The sequence below is a fragment of the Asterias rubens genome, chromosome 4 (assembly GCF_902459465.1).
Source record: "Asterias rubens chromosome 4, eAstRub1.3, whole genome shotgun sequence".
NCBI lineage: Eukaryota > Metazoa > Echinodermata > Asteroidea > Forcipulatida > Asteriidae > Asterias > Asterias rubens.
In genome coordinates, this window is record NC_047065.1 from 3,611,722 (window position 1) to 3,629,673 (window position 17,952).

At 38.7% G+C, this 17,952-nt stretch overlaps 2 protein-coding genes across 2 annotated transcripts; one reads left to right on the forward strand and one right to left on the reverse strand.

The window, feature by feature from the left end:
* Window positions 1-980: 980 nt before the first annotated feature.
* LOC117289009 (cystine/glutamate transporter-like) lies at window positions 981-11,414 on the reverse strand. The gene is made up of 11 exons (XM_033769905.1): window positions 10,830-11,414; window positions 9,987-10,196; window positions 9,150-9,275; window positions 7,322-7,424; window positions 6,839-6,883; window positions 5,798-5,921; window positions 5,396-5,502; window positions 4,729-4,825; window positions 3,932-4,081; window positions 2,919-3,096; window positions 981-2,782 (listed from the first exon to the last, which is right to left on the reverse strand). Exons 1-11 carry the CDS (start codon window positions 11,239-11,241, stop codon window positions 2,709-2,711), a joined length of 1,626 nt encoding a protein of 541 aa, XP_033625796.1. The 5' UTR covers window positions 11,242-11,414; the 3' UTR covers window positions 981-2,708.
* A 1,966-nt stretch (window positions 11,415-13,380) lies between these two features.
* LOC117288850 lies at window positions 13,381-17,884 on the forward strand. Its single transcript, XM_033769703.1, has 5 exons — window positions 13,381-13,522; window positions 14,686-14,887; window positions 15,461-15,672; window positions 16,516-16,680; window positions 17,007-17,884. The coding sequence occupies exons 1-5, from the start codon at window positions 13,381-13,383 to the stop codon at window positions 17,882-17,884; spliced, it is 1,599 nt and encodes a 532-aa protein (XP_033625594.1).
* Window positions 17,885-17,952: the final 68 nt, after the last annotated feature.

Sequence of the window (17,952 nt, forward strand, 5' to 3'; positions counted from 1 at the left end):
GTAATTTATGTTGGGTCTGTGCCAAGAAAGTAACTTTTCCCAAGTACAATGTGTAACTCTATGCTTAACAGCTGAGCAGCTTAAAGAGATTTGACTTGAGTCATGGGCATTGGCTATTTGTTTAGTTGGTGACTTTAACTTTTTTGTTTTTAATATTAAAGGAACGGAGAAGTTCATTTTGCCAAAGAAGGGCAATAGATAGAACTTTAACAAATTGAGTTGACAACCTTGCCTGAGCACTCATAGCAAAGTATCAAGGACTTGTATATGAGTGCAAACAATCAGTTTCTTGTAATGTTTGTTTATGTGCAGCAATATAAATATAACCACAATAAACAGGTGTTTATTTACTCATGAATACATTTTGTTTATTGAAGAAAAAAAAACACATTTTAAGACAGTTTATTTTCATTACCTCGTTATTTTAAGTGGAGAACTGATATTGTTGGAATTATTTTAGTATCTTTATTTTTAAAAGCATCCTCTGAATCAGGTAGTATGATTATGCTAAATTTGAGAAAAAGTTTTGACTTGCATTCTCATTTAAATAAGTCCTCCATTCAGGTATGGAAATGGTAAGGAGCTGTGAGGTCATGTCCTCTGTTGCCCTAGTCAAGGCCTTGGCCATTTAATGCCATCCCCTCTGTTACCCTTGTCTTTGACTTGAGCCATGTCCTCTGTTGCCCTGGTCTTTGACCTGGGCAGTGGAGGCGGTGACCTCTGTTGCCCTAGTCAAGGCCTTGGTCATTTAATGCCATGCCATCTGTTACCCTGGTCTTTAACTTGAGCCATGTCCTCTGTTGCCATTGTCTTTGACCTGGGCAGTGGAGGCCGTGCCCTCTGTTGCCCTGGTCTTTGCTTTACTCACCTTGGAGGCCATGTCCATCGTTGTCATGGTCTTTGCCTTGAGCCATGTCCGAAATTGCGGATGCGGCTGGTTGCTAAGGCAATCAAGCCGCAGCAGCCAATTAGGTAACAGCCCAAGCCAGAATCCCCCAACCCTGTAATCAAACAAAATTCTTATTTCTTCACAAGTTTTTAAGCAACCCACAGGGGAAAGTGGCTTTGCCTCTTTCTGAATGAAATTCCAGGCCTTTTAAATGCTACCTGAACATTTTTTGATGAATAGTGCATTCCAATATATAACGTTAACTTTAAACCCCATTAAATGTTACTCGAGGGTGAGAGTATTTTATTACAGAAAGATGTTAAAGTGGGAACAAGATTTTAGGTTGTTTCGAAATGAAGGCATTTCTTCATTTTATTAACATCTGGAGTATATATTTTATGTTCAAGCTTTCAGGAACAGTACCCTTGGCTTCAATCAAAGAACACGATTCCTTTTAATCTGAAGAAAGTAATACATGAAGGTATTATACAGGATTGGTAGAGCTGGCAAAATAGTCACATACATTGTTCAAGTTTTGTTTGAACAACCATAATACATGATATAAAAACCTGTGAAAATCCATTGCATGAGTCAGGAGAGAATAGTGAAAAACCATGCAGTTCTCAGCATGTAACACATTGTCTTTAATTTTTTTTTTTTTTTTTTTTTCAAGTCAGCTTGGTTTGTTTGTATGCTTCATTTTTTTGTATGCTGCATTTCTTCCTGGTCTTAAAAATGTGTCTCAAATTTGACTTACTTCACACACAGAAAATGTTCTTGTTTTGAACTTCATAATCAGTAAGTCGTCTTTCAGACTAAAATTATGTTTTTATCCTCACCAGTCCTGCATAATACCTTAACTAATTACTCTCTTTTTTAACAGGCAGATGCATTTGAAAAGTGTCTGGATTCAGATAAAAGTATGGAATTTCTCACCAGTTGTTACTATCAGATGGGTGAACATTGTGTATAAAAACATACCCTTCAAGGGGAATTAGACTAGCATTCAGTAATTGCAAAAGTTAACATTGTCTATCTAATGATCTATCGAAAGCTTGCACGCCCGATGTATGTATAACTGACACGAGTCCCATCGGCATTATCAGAAGCTATCTTCAATTAATTAGTCCATACTTGACAAATGGGACACCTTTTTAGGCATTCAATGTTACTTAGACGTTATTATTACAGAGTTATTAACTATTATAATAAATTTGTCATTATCTGTATCTAAATTAATTGTTGAAATTATGAATAGAAAAAAAAGTTAATAATAATAATAATGTACAAGAAAACTACTTTTGTTTAGTGTCTAAAAACTATTTTGAGTTTTTTTTTCCTCGGTCAAAATATATTGCAATTTTTAATAACTTCAATCACTCTCGTGATCTCAGTTTAGAAACAAACTACTCGTTTTGTTTTGTGGTAAATAATTTAAAACAAAATATTATGTACTTAACATTGAGGCAGTGGCGTAACCAGAGGGGTGTGTTGGGCAGCGGAGAGCCCCACCCTTTTTAGAACCCTTGCCCACAAATCACAAAAAGGGTTTTATACATAACCGTGACCCTCCCCCCCAACCATTATATATCAGCCTTTATGAGGGAGCCGTTTTTTACAATGTTTTATCCATCAACCTCTCCCCATTACTTATCACCAAGAAAGGTTGTATGCTAATAAAAAAACAAAAGTGTCCACTGCCTTTAAGCCAACTACTTGTGCGTGTTTAGTCACCTTTATGTGGCATAGATTTGTTCAACTTCCCTACACAACCACCACATTTTTTCCCAGCATGTTAATTGTCTTTGTAAAAGTAAATCTAAGTCGAACATTCGTTATCGATTTCTTGATGAACAACCATGAGTAGCTTCTGCAGGAATAACGTCACTCGCTCTATGAGAGAAAAAAATAAAAAAAAAAAATTGAAAAAGAACATGGCGTAACAAATGAAATAAATAAACAAAGGTGTAAAATCAAGAATAAAAAGAATGCAATTTTCAAAGCTTTAATTTTTTTACAATAATCTTACCTCCTCTACGTTCAAGTTGTGGATTCATCTGAAAGACTTTATCGCTGAGCTTCTTGAGCGGGACAATAAGGAATGCCACACTGAATGTAACGACTACCGCTATTGGGTTGAGATACACGGAGTATCCGAAGAGCACTAGACTTATTATGAGAAATGTGATTGGGAAGGACTTTGGCACCTGCGTATGGAAAATAAACAAAAAATAGCAATTAAAGGCACTGGGCACTATTGATAAATACTCAAAACGTTTAATAATAATAAATAATGATAATAATTACAACATTTATAGAATGCGCTATAACCAGATTGACAAAAAAAGAAAACAGATTGGTTTTAAGTTAAGATTTAAAACCGTCCAATGAAGGAGCTTCTTGAATGTGGGTGGGTGGCTTGTTTAAGAGTGTTGGAGTTATGACTGAAAAGGCCCGATCGCCATATCGTGTCATGGTGCCGGGTCCCGGGGAAAGCTGGAAATGAGCGATTTTATGTTAGCATAAAAACTTATTCGGTAACGAGCAATGGAGAGCTTAAGTATTGTTACTATAAAACATCGTGAGAAACGGCTCGTTTCTGACGAAAAAGAGGTAATTTCTCATTTAAATAAGAAATTTCAAGGCCCAAGGCAAAGACTTCAGACCTGAAGCCTTCTATTAGGCATCTGAAAGCACACAATTTGTGCAACAAGCCGTCGATTTCACAAAGAGTTAGGACTCGTCTTATCTCGAGTTAGGACGAGTAACTGACGTCCTAACTTAGGATTAATCTTAAGGTCTGCATGCTGCAGTGCAGGGTTGGGACTCGTCCTAAGTCCATAAGATTAGTCTTAAGTTAGGAAGAGTTTTGTGAAATCGGCGGAAGGGTGTTTTTTCTTTCATTATTCTATTGCAACTTCGATGACCAATACCGAGTCAACATTTTCAGAGAGTTGTTATTTTCTGCTTTTTTTTTATACACCAAGTGAGAATACTGGGCTGGTGTAAAGTTTCTGAAGGAGTTGGAATCGATGTACATACTTCATACGGCCGATGTATTTCTGGTACTTTCTTCTTCATTAGGAGAAGCACTAAGCACGCAACGGCAACGGATATCCATGCAAATGAAGCCAGTTGAGACAGGATCCATGTCAAGCCGTCTATGTGAATCATAACCAAGGTGATTGGAATCTAGACGAGAGAATTAAAACTGTCAATTAAATTTTTAAAAGGAAATTTACTAAAACTTTTTTTCTAATAGCCAATCATCTGATAAAACACCATGGTATCTGCTGCAAAACTTCTTTCAAAAGAATGTGTTAGTGTACGTTGTCGCTTAGTACCGTATATTATGCATGTGTTTTTTTTTCTCGGCTAGTGGTGCCGACAGGGGACATATTTTGGAGTGGGAGATTTTTTGATGATACAAACATAGAAGTTGGCACCGTAATAGAATGTCAGATCGAGAAAGATGTTCAGCTGTAGGGATATCGCAGATTTTTTGTTATGCCCTTTTAAAATAAAACAAACAATTTTCAAATTTTGTCAAAATATCTGACAACTATTTATATTTTTGTCAAGGAAAAGGCTGCGATGCAACAGGACGGGGAGATGAAAGTTCAAGCATACATTTCATATTAAAGGCGCGAAACCAAGATGTAAAGCCTTATAATGATCTACAACTTAATACAAAAGCTCGTAATGTTGCAAACCTTTCCTTTGTATACTTCTTTAAATATATCGCTGACCACGCACTGCAAACAAATCTTATTTGGCGATTTTGACTAAAACTTCTCGAAGTAAAAAGATATCGAATTTGTTTTGTTATTGATTCTTACATATGTAAGGAAGCCAGCAATAGGTGTATGTCTTTTGACACTAAGCATGGACCAGATTTCCGGAGCACAGCGTAAACGAGACGCTACCATCAAAAGCCTGAAACGAGAAAAGTAAAGAACGGCTATCGGACAGTTGAGACAAAATTATTGCCGGTTGTATTTTTATAATTGTTTAACCTATACGTAAAAGTTACAATTATTATGATGATATTTTCTGCACATTTTGTTTATGGTAATGAATCCAATAATACCTCGTAATATAAGTGAACTTAAAATCTATATACGTCCGAGGAAACCTGTTAACATGGAGGGTGCTTGCTACAACGTGAACCTACAAAACGGGATTAATAGTTCTATACTCTTACACAACTTATTTAGTTGTTGCAACCCTAACAAAGATATTGACAACATTAGGGAGACCACCAACATAGGGCCAGAAAAGCTCAGTTGGTAGAGCGCCGGCAGGCACGTTAATCCGGAAGTCGTTGGTTCGAGTCCCACTCTAGTAAACTGTTCTATGTTCAACCCCAAAGACAATAACTTCGTACAAACATTAAATTAATCAATAAATGAATAAATAGAGTATAAATTTGCAATTGTTACGAGACCACTTACTTCGTAATAAACATAATAAATAAAGAGAGAAATGAATCGCAAAATGTCTAACCTTCCACTTCCCATGACGAGGCCATTGAATGAACTCAGTGTGGACACGGCGACCGTTACAGGCATCAGCCACGCCCATGTGTCACCTAGCACACGGTTTGCAAATATCTGAATGTTTAATCAAACAACCAATAAGTTACAACATTAGTAAATATATAAATACATACGAATGAAACGTCGTTAGTTAAGCAAACAAAAGGCTTCAATTAACCCAGGTATATATAGATCTGCCGTCGATTTCACCAATATGATTAATCTGAGGACCTTTAATTTACCAGCTGCTTGCACAAATTAACTCCTGAGATGTGACAACTTTTCTTTGAGAGAGTAATAGTGAATTACTGCTTTGTCCATCGTTGAATTTTGACCAATGTTGAAATTCGGATATAAAGAGGTGATTTACCGTGGAAATTGATTGCTGGCTCATAACCTCCTCCGGCGTTAGAACAGCCAAAAAGCCAAAGTTGACGGCAACATAAATGATAGTTATCAGTGGAAGACTGATTAACATGGCCAACGGAACAGTTCTGAAATTAATAGGAAACAGATATCAATAATTAGCCTTTTTGAGACAAGAAGTGAACTAAACTGATGTTGGTGACAAAATGGCGAAAGAGTATTTTGTAAGTTGGCCCCAACTCAAATAAGATTAATTGTCTTGTTTCAAACCTGTCAAGTATATACCGCAAGCCTCTTGTATCACTGTTATTTGGTAGCACGCTGAGAGAATGCTTATTAGTTTCCAACTTTTACATCGTGAGTTGTATAATGAGAGTTGTGTGTTTACCTTTATGTTAATCACTTTGCTTTTAACAATGTACTTATGGAGGGCCCTAATGGAAACCAGGTTTTTTTTTACTGATTTGGCTCACCCTGGGTAAATAAAGGAAATAAATAAGTAAATAAATGAATAAATAAATAAACGGTGGTAAAAGTTGACCGCTTTAAAAATCAAGCTTCCTATACAAATTCAGGGCTAGTGGCTAACTGCCAAGCTATAAGGCTCCTGTTCTAGAAGGCATGTTTATAAAAACCGTATTTAATTGAAAGGCACCTGGAAATAGGATTTTTTTTCTTTTAAACATAAGAGTTTTATTAACAATAAAACAAATTTTTTGACTAATTGCTTGTCAAAATTAATTAAGTGTTTGGGGGGTTGACTCCGCCTACCCCTTTTGTGACGGAAAAAGAAGACTTTGCCTCGATCAAACATAGACCCCCCTCGATGCGTAGATAAACACACGTGCAAAAGTACATGTAAAAGCTTTATTTTAAAAAAATACCACTTCCAGGTGACTTTGAAGTATTGCATTGACATGCATTACCACTGGCTCAGTTTGGAGCCATCACCTATTATATACAGCAAGCGGACAGTGTCTTGGTTTTCGTTAACGTTTGATAAAGACATTGTCATTGGAAGTGTCTCCTAAATATTTAGACCTACCTATCAAGGTCCTTAATGTCTTCAGCTATGAATGCAATCACCATCCTGTGAAGATTAAAAAAAAACAAAAAAACTCAACATTAATTAGAAATGTTGAATCGTCATCAAGTATTTGCCTAATCAAATCATGTGTTGTGTGTTTTTTCTTGCAATTTCTCTGCATAGAGTTATTAAAGTGGCACAACACTGCAGCAGAGCTGCCAACATTTGCTTCTGCACGTAAATTTCAAACATTCATCTGGAATTACCAAAACGAACTTACACTAGTCCAGGATTTAAATTTTAACAACATTATTAACCTAACTCAACTTAACTTAATTGCGTTTTAAAGCACTTTAACACTGTTCCAAAGCGCTGTACAATCAAATATCACACAGACTGCAGAATAAAAAACATGAGCAGGAACAGCTCATTGACTTTAAAACCAAAACAACAACAACAACATCAACAACAAAGCATTTACTGAATTACTGCGTTACTTACCAACCAATAAATAAATTAATAATATTGAAAAATGCCCTGGCCAGCTTGCTGAACTCAAAGTCTGCCCTGTAGCTGAGCGAATGGTGCCAAACGTCAGTCTTACCTATAAATTGTAAAACGTCAAGAAAGTGCAAGTTCTTATATACGTGTTGGAATTCGTATCCTAAGTTAGTTGGCTTATATTGAAGTCCTTTGCCAAATGCCAATGTGTTTTCTATATCTTCAAGAATAAAAACACTTCTTTAGCTCTCACAAAATACAATACAATTTTGAATCTGAGAAGCGTTACCCGCGAAACATTTACCCATTTCTCTAATCCTAGTATGGCCTTTTGGGAAAAAAATGTTCCAAGGGAAGTTTTGTACCATGACTATCTTTAGATATGAAGTTAAGTTTAGATCTGTGAAATTGATAGATTCAATCTACCAATGTTGATCATTTTTTAGATGCACACCCTTCAGTCGGGCTTAATACATTGTGTATATTATCTGATCGAAGTTAGACGTTTATCATAGTTGTAAGTTTTGAAGAACTTGCAAGTAAATATTATTTTAATGATGTTTAATGTTGAATTCACGCGGACTGTTATACTTGTTCACCTTTTCACAGTTTAATTGGCTGTGAAACCTCCCTTTAAAAAGGATATCTATAGTTACACTCACACCACTGGCTGTGGCCTTGGTGGTGCGGGGATTATAAAAACGTAAATTTTAGTACCGATTTGGCAATAGATTCTGTCCCCCAAAGTACAGAGACAGAACCTCCGGGGGCCAGATTTCCCCAAGGACATCGGCAGACACACCGAAGTGGTTATTTATATTTATAAAGCCAGAGGCTTAAGTACGGTGCTCGTGAGAGTTTGTTTGTTGATCGTAAACATCGCGGAAGTATGATGTTGTTACGAAAGTGACATAATTCGGTCACATTGCGGGGAGGTCACAAAAAAGTCTTTGGTTTACAATGGATTTCTATAGTCCTGCCAAAACAAGGGATATCATATTTAAATAAAAAAAATATTGTGGGTCACTTGGGCATGAACTTATTTCCTGTCATAGCATGTACATTTTGAGGGCTTCTCTTATTCGAGTTTCGAGTACAAGTTCTCAAAGTTCGAGTTTACTTTTTCGAAAACTTCACCTCGAAACTTCAAACTTCAACATGAAACTCAGAAAAGGCAACATCAAAACTTGAAAAAGTCACTGCGAAAAGTAGTAAACTTCAACTTAAAACTCGAAAAAGTCAATTCGGAACTTGAAAAAGTCAACTCGAAAATCCAAAACTTCAACTTGAAACTCGGAAATTCCAACTCGAAACTCGAAACTTGAAAAAAAACTAACACTCATAAATTTATGTTAGTTTCTATGTTTTTCCAGGGCAATTCGTATCGATGCGTATAGCTTTCTGTATTGTGTAAAAAGGATAACTTCAGGGCGTATCGATGGCCGTACTCGAGGTCTGGAGTTTCTGTTTAGCAGAGAGTGAGTTCGAGTCCCGGTCGTGACACTTGTGTCCTTAAGCAAGACACGAACCACTATGTCCTTCGGATGGGACATAACATTTAGGTTCCGTGTGTTGTCCTATGCACGTGAACGAACCCGCGGTGCAGTTATCGCAAAAGGAAAGGGGGTTTGCCCCGGTGTTCCTGGTTTGATCGGTGATCGGCAGCAAATTGCGCCACATCACCTTGTATTGCCTTGTAAACCATTACTGTAAACCATTACATGGTGCGTTGTGAAGGAACAGGCACCATACTTCAGATAGCCCCTCATACTTAACAGGGGGGAAAGTCAAAGGAGTGCTTATAAAAGCTGAGTCTCATTAATCTTACCTTGGGATATGGTAATGATTGCCCCGACTATAATGAACAGCAAACCGGCAACCTTGACAGCAGTAAAGACAACCTGCAGTCGCAGAGTCCATCGTACGCTCATGCAGTTCACATAGAAAATTCCCACTAATAAAGGATATATTATAACAAATCATATTAAGAAGGACATACAAAATAATATTGAGGGTAGCAAGGCGGTGGACTTGAGGTGAGGTTGGTGCCGAGGGATTCAATTTGCATTAAACCTTTCTCTAACATCTAACATAGAGTTATTACACTCACGAGCAACTATAATGTTCATGCTTTGTGAGAACAAACAAACCTTGTAAAAACAACAAGCTTGTGAAAAATATGTGGCCTTACTCCGTCGAGTGATTCAGCCAGTTTTAATAAACATGCTAATTTGTCATTATGTAAACACAGTGTCTTTACTTTTGGTTTTAGCAACCGAAATTAGCTGTAGCGTTTTCTCTTTTAGGTTATCAGATAGGCCTTCAGTTTTCTCTAATTATGACTTCAATTAAGGGATATATTTCACGTATGTTTTTCTTTCTTTCTAGAATAATCTTTATAATCAGTACATTTTCTGATTTGAAACAATGATATAAATAAAGAAATCAAAAAGAGGATCACTGAGCATAAACTATACTATTTTAGGCATGATTGTGACCACTGCTCGTTTGGTCATTGTGGTCGGTTTATTAATAAGTGTGTCAACCTCCCCCTTTCAATGTCTTGAATGCACCTTGCCAAGGGTTGGGGTAAATATTGTTAAATCTTTTGGGCTCGATTTCACAAGTGCTAAGATTGACCACTATGTGACGATAAAATACTCACAAAGTGTAATTGTAGCGACGATTCGGATGAGAGCTTTCGGGGTTCCGAGTGAGCTGGTTGGATAAAACGGCGAGACCAGCAACGAAGCGAAGACTAAACCGGCCACGGCCGCCCCACCGGTCCGAGCGACTACCAGGGACATCCATACCTGGATGTAGGCCGCTCGGTCCCCGAGAGGTCGGTAGAAGAAAATCAGCTCACCTCCGGACTCTTGGAGGACAGAAAATGTTTAAGAAGGAAACGTTCTCATCATAATGGTTGAGAAGTAACGTGAAGTTTCGGAATTTCTTGAACTTTAAAATGATTCACTTTCATTTTAGACAACGATAGAGCATGGAGGTACTACCTTCATGAATATATAGCCGTGTCCCGTGTTATAGTGTCATTGATGAAACCATAAAGCAAATAAGGTAGTGGTATTAAAGAATGACCAATTTACATAAAAAACTCTTTCTTTTCTTGTTTCATTTTGAGAGTAGTAGCTGTTACAACGTATGTCTTTTTATGTGTTTTGTTATTATTTTTATACCTACATTATTAATATATAATGAATAGGGTAGATGGCCTTAGCTTTCGATCCAATCCGGACCTTCTTCAGTGGCATAAAACAAGTACAAACAAATACATATCCATTTATAGAAAAAGAGAGGGGGAAAGGGATTAGGGAATATATATATACATTATTAATATATATATATATATATTTTTTTTTTCTGGTGATGGTCGGGGGTTTTCAAAGGAAATTTCATTGTACATCCCTTGATTACGTAAAAGGAAAGGCTGTGAAAAATACCTACTTTTATCAACTTCGTCATTTCATTTAAACATTTACAAATCTTGTACCTTTGAATGCCGTGATCAAATCAGCATAGCATAGAGCTGCGATAGTGCACAAAGCACCACATAAGACAATCAGCACCGACGAGGACCACACGGAGGTCGAGTTGGCAATGAAGACAGACGGTGACAGGAAGATGTTCGGACCGATGCTCGCCCCAACGATCAGACAAACACAGTGAAAGAGTCCCGCGTGTCGCCGCATATACACCGCATCCTTCGGCGGTGGTGGAGCAAGGGAGCCTCGCTTGGCTGACGCCTGGCACGGGGAGCACTTCTCCACGTCGTGAAGCCGGCCGGCAGCATCCGCCACCAGACAGTTGAGGTCGTTGGTGCTGGTCCCAATGTTATTTCGTTTAGACCGTCGCAGACTTGAGCCGCGCGGCTGAAACGAAGTCATCCTTATTTTATCCGGCATTCTTCGTCGAGTGACAATGTAACCTCCTCAATTAAACAACAAATACTCTAATTCCTCTGACTAATTAGTCAACAATCTTCTCAGAATAAGCCGACAATCGTCATTTCGATAAAATTAAAACACTTTTTAGTCCGACTCTATACCCAAGCATCCAAGTGACTTTATTTCCTGCCGCACTTCTTGCCAAACTTTGATGCTTTGATTCAATTTTGAGTCTTAAATTCCAGAGACCCGCGACCGAGGTGACCATATGACGGAGATTACAACGCTACCATGGCGACAGAACAGGTGGTTTTCAACTAATTATTGTCCCGGTTCAATAACCCGACAGGGGTCGCTCCGCCGCTAAAATCTCAAGTTGCTTATGCCTATGCCTATGTCTAACCATACCCTCTAACCGGTTAACCAATACAGAAAGGACCATAGAATCCTTTCTCAATGCTCTATAGTGACGGTGAGGTCATTACCCCCACTCAACGTTGCCCCCCAAAAAGAGTCATTCGCGAAATAATCAAACGATTTAAGTTGATGAGGTAAAAGGACATGGATAACTGTGAATAGTAGCTATAGTTGAAATAATATATTTATAACAATAAAAGCCCCCCCCCCCCATAACAAAATAATCAGCTGTAGGTTGCGTGAAACCGTGAATTAAAACAAGAGACGTTTAATGACCCATTGGCCCATCAGGGGTTCAACAGTTATTGTTTTACATAATACATGTCCTGTTGTAGTACACATAATTTAACACATTTTATTGAATATTTTGTAGATAATTAGAAATTGAGGTCGCTAAAATTGTCATGACAAGCGATGGCCCCGTTGCCAAATATAGCTCAAGTTTCTCTATTGACATATTTATTTCCATCCTCCGTACTCTGACTTTGTGCCATTTTCCAACCGATTGTAACATCAAAAGCAGTTTTCCTTTATCTGCCCATAAATTTGGTCACAAACGTGATGTTATAAACCAAAGGGCATGCAGTGTAACTGTTACTGAGAAACAATTCAACAATTTCTGCACATTTGTTTAATTTACAATTTTATGAAACTTTTTAAAAGATGCAAATTTGCATCGTGGATAAAGAATACTGATTGGGTTTACCATTGACACCCGTAGGCTAGGCCTACCGTGTGTTAGCACTGTACAGTACCTTGCCTGTGAGTTTGTTCACAGATCTCGGGAAAGTATTGAGTACATGTCAGTGCTAAATCGGTGTATGTATGGGTAAAACAAAATAGTAAACTTGGTCTAAGAAAAGCCTCCGATCGTCCTTGTATGTATTATGCTCTTTACAGCAATGCGGTCCCTGTGTTTATTCAAATATTTGCATTTGAACTACACTTCAGTATGACATACTTCACCACGGTTTACCCAGTTGACATGCCAACCTAATAGGCCTATGAAGAATGAATTAAAAAAGAAAACCGTTAACCAAAAGTTCAAGCACTTGAAAACAAAATATCATTAAAGACGATATGAAATGCAGCAATAAGTTCTCAACCGCAAAGTGAATACTTCCAGGCAATGCCTCCCAAAACCCATAATGGCTTAGTTTGTAACATAACTTTGTGTTATGTGTAAGTAATGTCTTTGTCACGTTCTATTATACTTGTGTAGACGAAGACATTAAATCCAATGTTTTGTAACATGTGCTCAGGTGTATAGGATAATGCTTTGTTTGCATTTGTGGATATCTATACTTTGCAAGGGGCTGAGGGGTTAAACAGCATTACTATATATAAAAAAAATATTTGTACATAATGGTACACGTGTACAAAATGTACGTCGAATTATCTCGGCGATAATTCAAAGTTTGCAATTCATGCACTACATTCAACAGCAGAGTTATACTAGCTTCGCACTTCGGTTATGTTGTTTAATGCTTCGCGGAGAGACTAGCTTCATTGTTGACACAGTTTTGACAAAATCACTCCGCGCCATGTCTTTGTTGAGCACAAAGCCTCATACACAGGAGGACGAGTACACAGTTTCTACATCATTCATTGTCAATGGAGTTGGAATGACGAGGTTGTTTGACGAATGTTTTTGAGCCCGCTGATCTAAAATTTCAAAACAAATCTTCATAAGTAAGCTTCCTCCGCTCAGGACTTACATGAATTCATCCAATTTTGATTATGGCATCAGCTTATGGTTTTCAAGTATGGATGGTAATCTGCATCGTGTGGTCTATCATATTAGTGTTGACTGAACACACCCTGGCTTGTCGTCAAAGGGAACCACGGAGCGATCTAAGCGGAAGAATTTCACTCATTGAAGGTATTAAAAAGGTTTTTTTTTTAAGGGAAGGTACACGTTTGGTAATTACTCAAAACAAATTTAACTTAAAAACTGACTTGGTAACGAGCATTGGAGAGCTGTTAATAGTATAAAACCTTCTGAGAAACGGCTCCCTCTGAAGTAGCATAAATTTTGAAATAGAGGTAATTTCTCACTAAAATAATAAAAGACTAATTCTAGCTAGAAGTCTTTTATTCCTATTTGAAAGCACACAAATTCGTCCAACAAGGGTGTTTTTTCTTTCATAATTTTCTCCCAACTCCGATGACCAATTGAGCTAAAATTTTCACAGGTTTGTTATTTTATGCATATGTTGAGATACACTTAGTGAGAACACTGGTCTTTGACAATTACCAATAGTGTACCTTCCCTTTAATAGATGGAAATTTGCATCAACTATAACGAATATTATTTTCGGTTTAACCCATATACACCGATGTGTACTAGTGCCGTATACTCAGTACTTTCCCTAGCTCGGTGAGAGGCAGACTACTCGGGTGGGAACCCACGACCTTTGCAAAATTAATATTGTAATAGATGTTAAATTAGCTACGGGTTTAAATACTATTTTACAGAAGGCAAAGTTCGTGGGTTCGAATCCCACCTGTGTAAAACACCGGGGGATTTGCCTAAATTGCAGGACTCGGGAAAGTACTGAGTACGCATGGTGCTGTAACACATGTCGGTGTACTGTAGGCCTATGGGTAAAATGTTCATAATTTTGCAGGGAATGGTTCGAGTTATAAAGGTATTATAACCAAGCGTTTTTTTTTTCAAGTTGTGCAATTTTCTTGAGTTTGTCTTTTTCTTAGCATATAGGCCTACACTTTTTTTAATTATTATTTTGTTATTATTGTAAACCAAATAGATTTGTTCCTATAGTTTTTGGTTTGATAAAGTAAATCAACAAACCGAAATAAAGTTTCATGACCCAGTGTTTTTTGTCAAGTTGTTTTTATTTTGTAAAAAGACTTTCTATTTGAACGAATTTTGACGATGCCATCACACAACGAAAACAATACACCAACATTTGAATATGCCATCTTCCAAAACCATTATGAAAATTATGAAAACAAATTGGGTCTGCAAGCTCATCTTTATTCTTCGAATACAATCATTTCTTTCACGGCATATCCCTACAGAAATGTTGATTTTGCCATCCGACGGCTCTTGCCTGACCACGGAGAGCGGCACGGACCAGTACGGGAAGATCCTCGCGTCGCATGACGACAGCAAATCACGTGACATCTTCAACGTCACTATTTTGTGTGTATACGTCATCAGCGCGAAACCGCCATTCCAAAGGGTAATGCTCGACTTCAGATGGTTCGACGTGTCCCGGAGGTAAGGCTGTGTCACCGAATTAGCGGCTACAGCTAAACGGCTACGGCTAGATTTCCGCGTCATCAGGCGTTAAAGTATATATGACATCCTTAGCAACACACTTAGCAACAGCCGTAGCCGCTATAGATGTAGCCGCTCATTCGAATACGGTCCAAGGCTACTTTTACATTTCTCTCTTATACGAAATAATCGATTTTTTAGATTAGCGTCTGCTCTTTTCTGGTCTCACCATGTTGCATTATTGAACATTGATTTAAAAACAGGGGAAAGGATTGTTTTACAGACGTTCAGGAATTGGAGGGAGATATTTCTAATAGGCCTACTAATAGGGAGGTTTAGCTGCACGAATCTACCTGGCGTTAACGCGAGCATTTTACACCACGAAAACCCTTTGTTTAATAAGGTGTGTAATAAAATAATACCGTTTACTTGCCCCGCCTTCAGGAAAACCTATTTTTTGTACATATTGTGATTGGTATCCTGCTTATTTCTGCTTTAGGAGAAAAATGTTCATCAACATTTTCTGCTTAGAACATCTGTATATGAAATTTGGTCCACGTCTTTTCAACACAGGTACATCGCGGACCCATTATGTGAGCACTCTCACGTGACATTCTACGATGGTCCAGACCCGATGACGTCATCACTGCTACTGAACGCAACGTGCGGCAGCCAGCGACCGCAGTTGTTAACGTCCAGCCAATCATCGCTCAGTATGGTAATTTATGCAAGCGGTAACCTGAGTGTGGTGGACTTCATGGCAGTCTACAGTTCGTTCAGTGACGGTAAGGATACTATCAAAATGACGTCATCATTAGGGTCTTTGGACCAGCAGAAATCTCGCAGAATTAGGGAAAACCCCAAAACAACGATACCACATAAATAAGTTTTAACCCCGCATCAACACACCACAGTCTTTGTATCAGTCTTTGTATTATAAGTTGATAGTGTGAGTAGGGGCTCGGTGTGTGGCCGGAGATTTTGGTGCGGCGAACTTTGGGCGAAATGTGGACACACCTTTTCTGATAGTGATAGCGCCCTCTTTTGAATTATCCTCCTTAACCCCCCCTTTCCCTTAATGGGGACAGAATCTCAGACAAAGGGGATAGATTGGAACACCAGGAAAAGGCTAAACAGAGAAACTGTGTAAAGGTTTGATGATAGTTTAGTATAATGTGCATAATGTACTCTCTTAGGGCCTTGTCACACAGGCAATTTGGAGGCAACAACTCCATGTGACAGGACTACTTAGGTAGCACATTGTCTTACGATTCACATGAAAACAGGTGAACAATGAAATTTGAAACTTTTCCTTTGCCTGGAATTGATTGCCTGTTAATTGTCAAGGCCCAATTCCAAAGAGCTGCTTCAGCACAAAACGTAGCTAGCTAAGCACACAACAATTATGCTTACCAAAATAACCAGCCAAAATACAATGTCACCTGTACAATTTGTGACTGGTATCCTGCTCCCTTTTGCTTAGCAGAAAATTGTTAAGCAATATTTCCCGATTAAGCAGCTCTATAAAATTGGGTCCAAGTGTGACATCCATGGCCTCCAGATCTACAAGTTGTTTTTATTAGTATTTATATTACTGGTATTTTTCCTTCTTTATCTTCTCACACTAGAACAATTCTGCAATAGTACAGATGAGTCTGAGCCACGCCTAGTTTGTTTATCGACCAATCGATGCATCCCAAAGGCGCTGTCATGTGACCGACAGGGCGTGTCTAACTGCGGGGACGAAGATTACAGTGACCAACTCAATGAGCTGACGCCCTCGTTTTGCCCAGGTTAGGTTTTTGTCCCGGCTGCATGAAATAGCAAGTCTCTATACATTACTGTGACTATCTTTTTTATATACTGAAACATAATTAAGCAAAGCCTTTTACTAGTCAGACTCTTGTGACAGAGCACGATAGTTTTATATTTTTCTTTTCAACTTAAAATGTTGTTTGGATGTTAGAAAAGTCCGATCAGTTTATAAGTTTTAATAGGAATCAGGAAGTTTCAACCCTGTGTCTGTATAATAACAACAACGCATACCACTTGAGAAAAAGGTTGTTCACACACTAATATAAACCAACGGCTCTTTGGTGTTTTTCTTTTTAACTTCCAGTGGTGTACGACATCGACTGGATACCCTTCGTTGTAATTGTAGCCTGCATTGCTGGTTTTGTTGTCATTTTTCTCCTCCACTGGTGTTGCTGGCGTCCAGGTTACATACCCTGGTATTTGGGCCGTTTTCGTCGTACACGATGCTGCGAGTTGGGCGGGTGTTGCACAACGCCCAGTCGCCATTTTTGCTCGGGCGTGTGCCCGTGCTGCAACGGCTGCCCCTGCGACACGGCTACAGGGAAAATACCGGTTTCGAGTGGTTGGACTAGGCCCCCTGGGCATGTCAATAACAACAAGCTGGGAAGAGAAGGTCATCAGGCTCAACTGAACCCGCGGTCTGAAGGTGGACGTTGTGACGTCAACACCCCGAATAATGTATTTCTTGTTGTGGATGACGGTCACGGTCCAATCAGAAGCGAAGGCGGGAAAACGAAAACAGCCAGCAGACGACAACCATTTCTACCAGCAGCACACACCAATCAAGAAAGTCGCAACCAACCAACAAAATTTCCCTCAGAGGATAATCACCCACCACCCAACGTAAATGAAGACCGTAGTGAAAAACCGGTAACGTCCAAAGTTTTAGCAACAACTAGTCCATCTGGACCTGTGTACGGAAAAGGTGCAGAATCCAACCCACGTGGAATTAGGTCATCTAATTTGTTCACGAAAAAGAGAGTCAACCCAACTTTTGAACCGATGAGATCAGCAAAAATGAGCCCGGCTAGGTCTGAGCTTCAACGGGATCCGTTGGGCGCCGGGCCGAGAGGAGAGTTCTTCCCCCAGGGTAGCAGACGGCTAACCCCCGACGAGGAAAAACAGACAGACAACCATTTCCCGGTTTATTCCGATGGAGGCCATGTCAGGGAAGGCAGATAATTATTAACTGAATTTTAATTTTAAACACGCACTCAATTTATATTACGCGTTAAACGATGACGAATAAT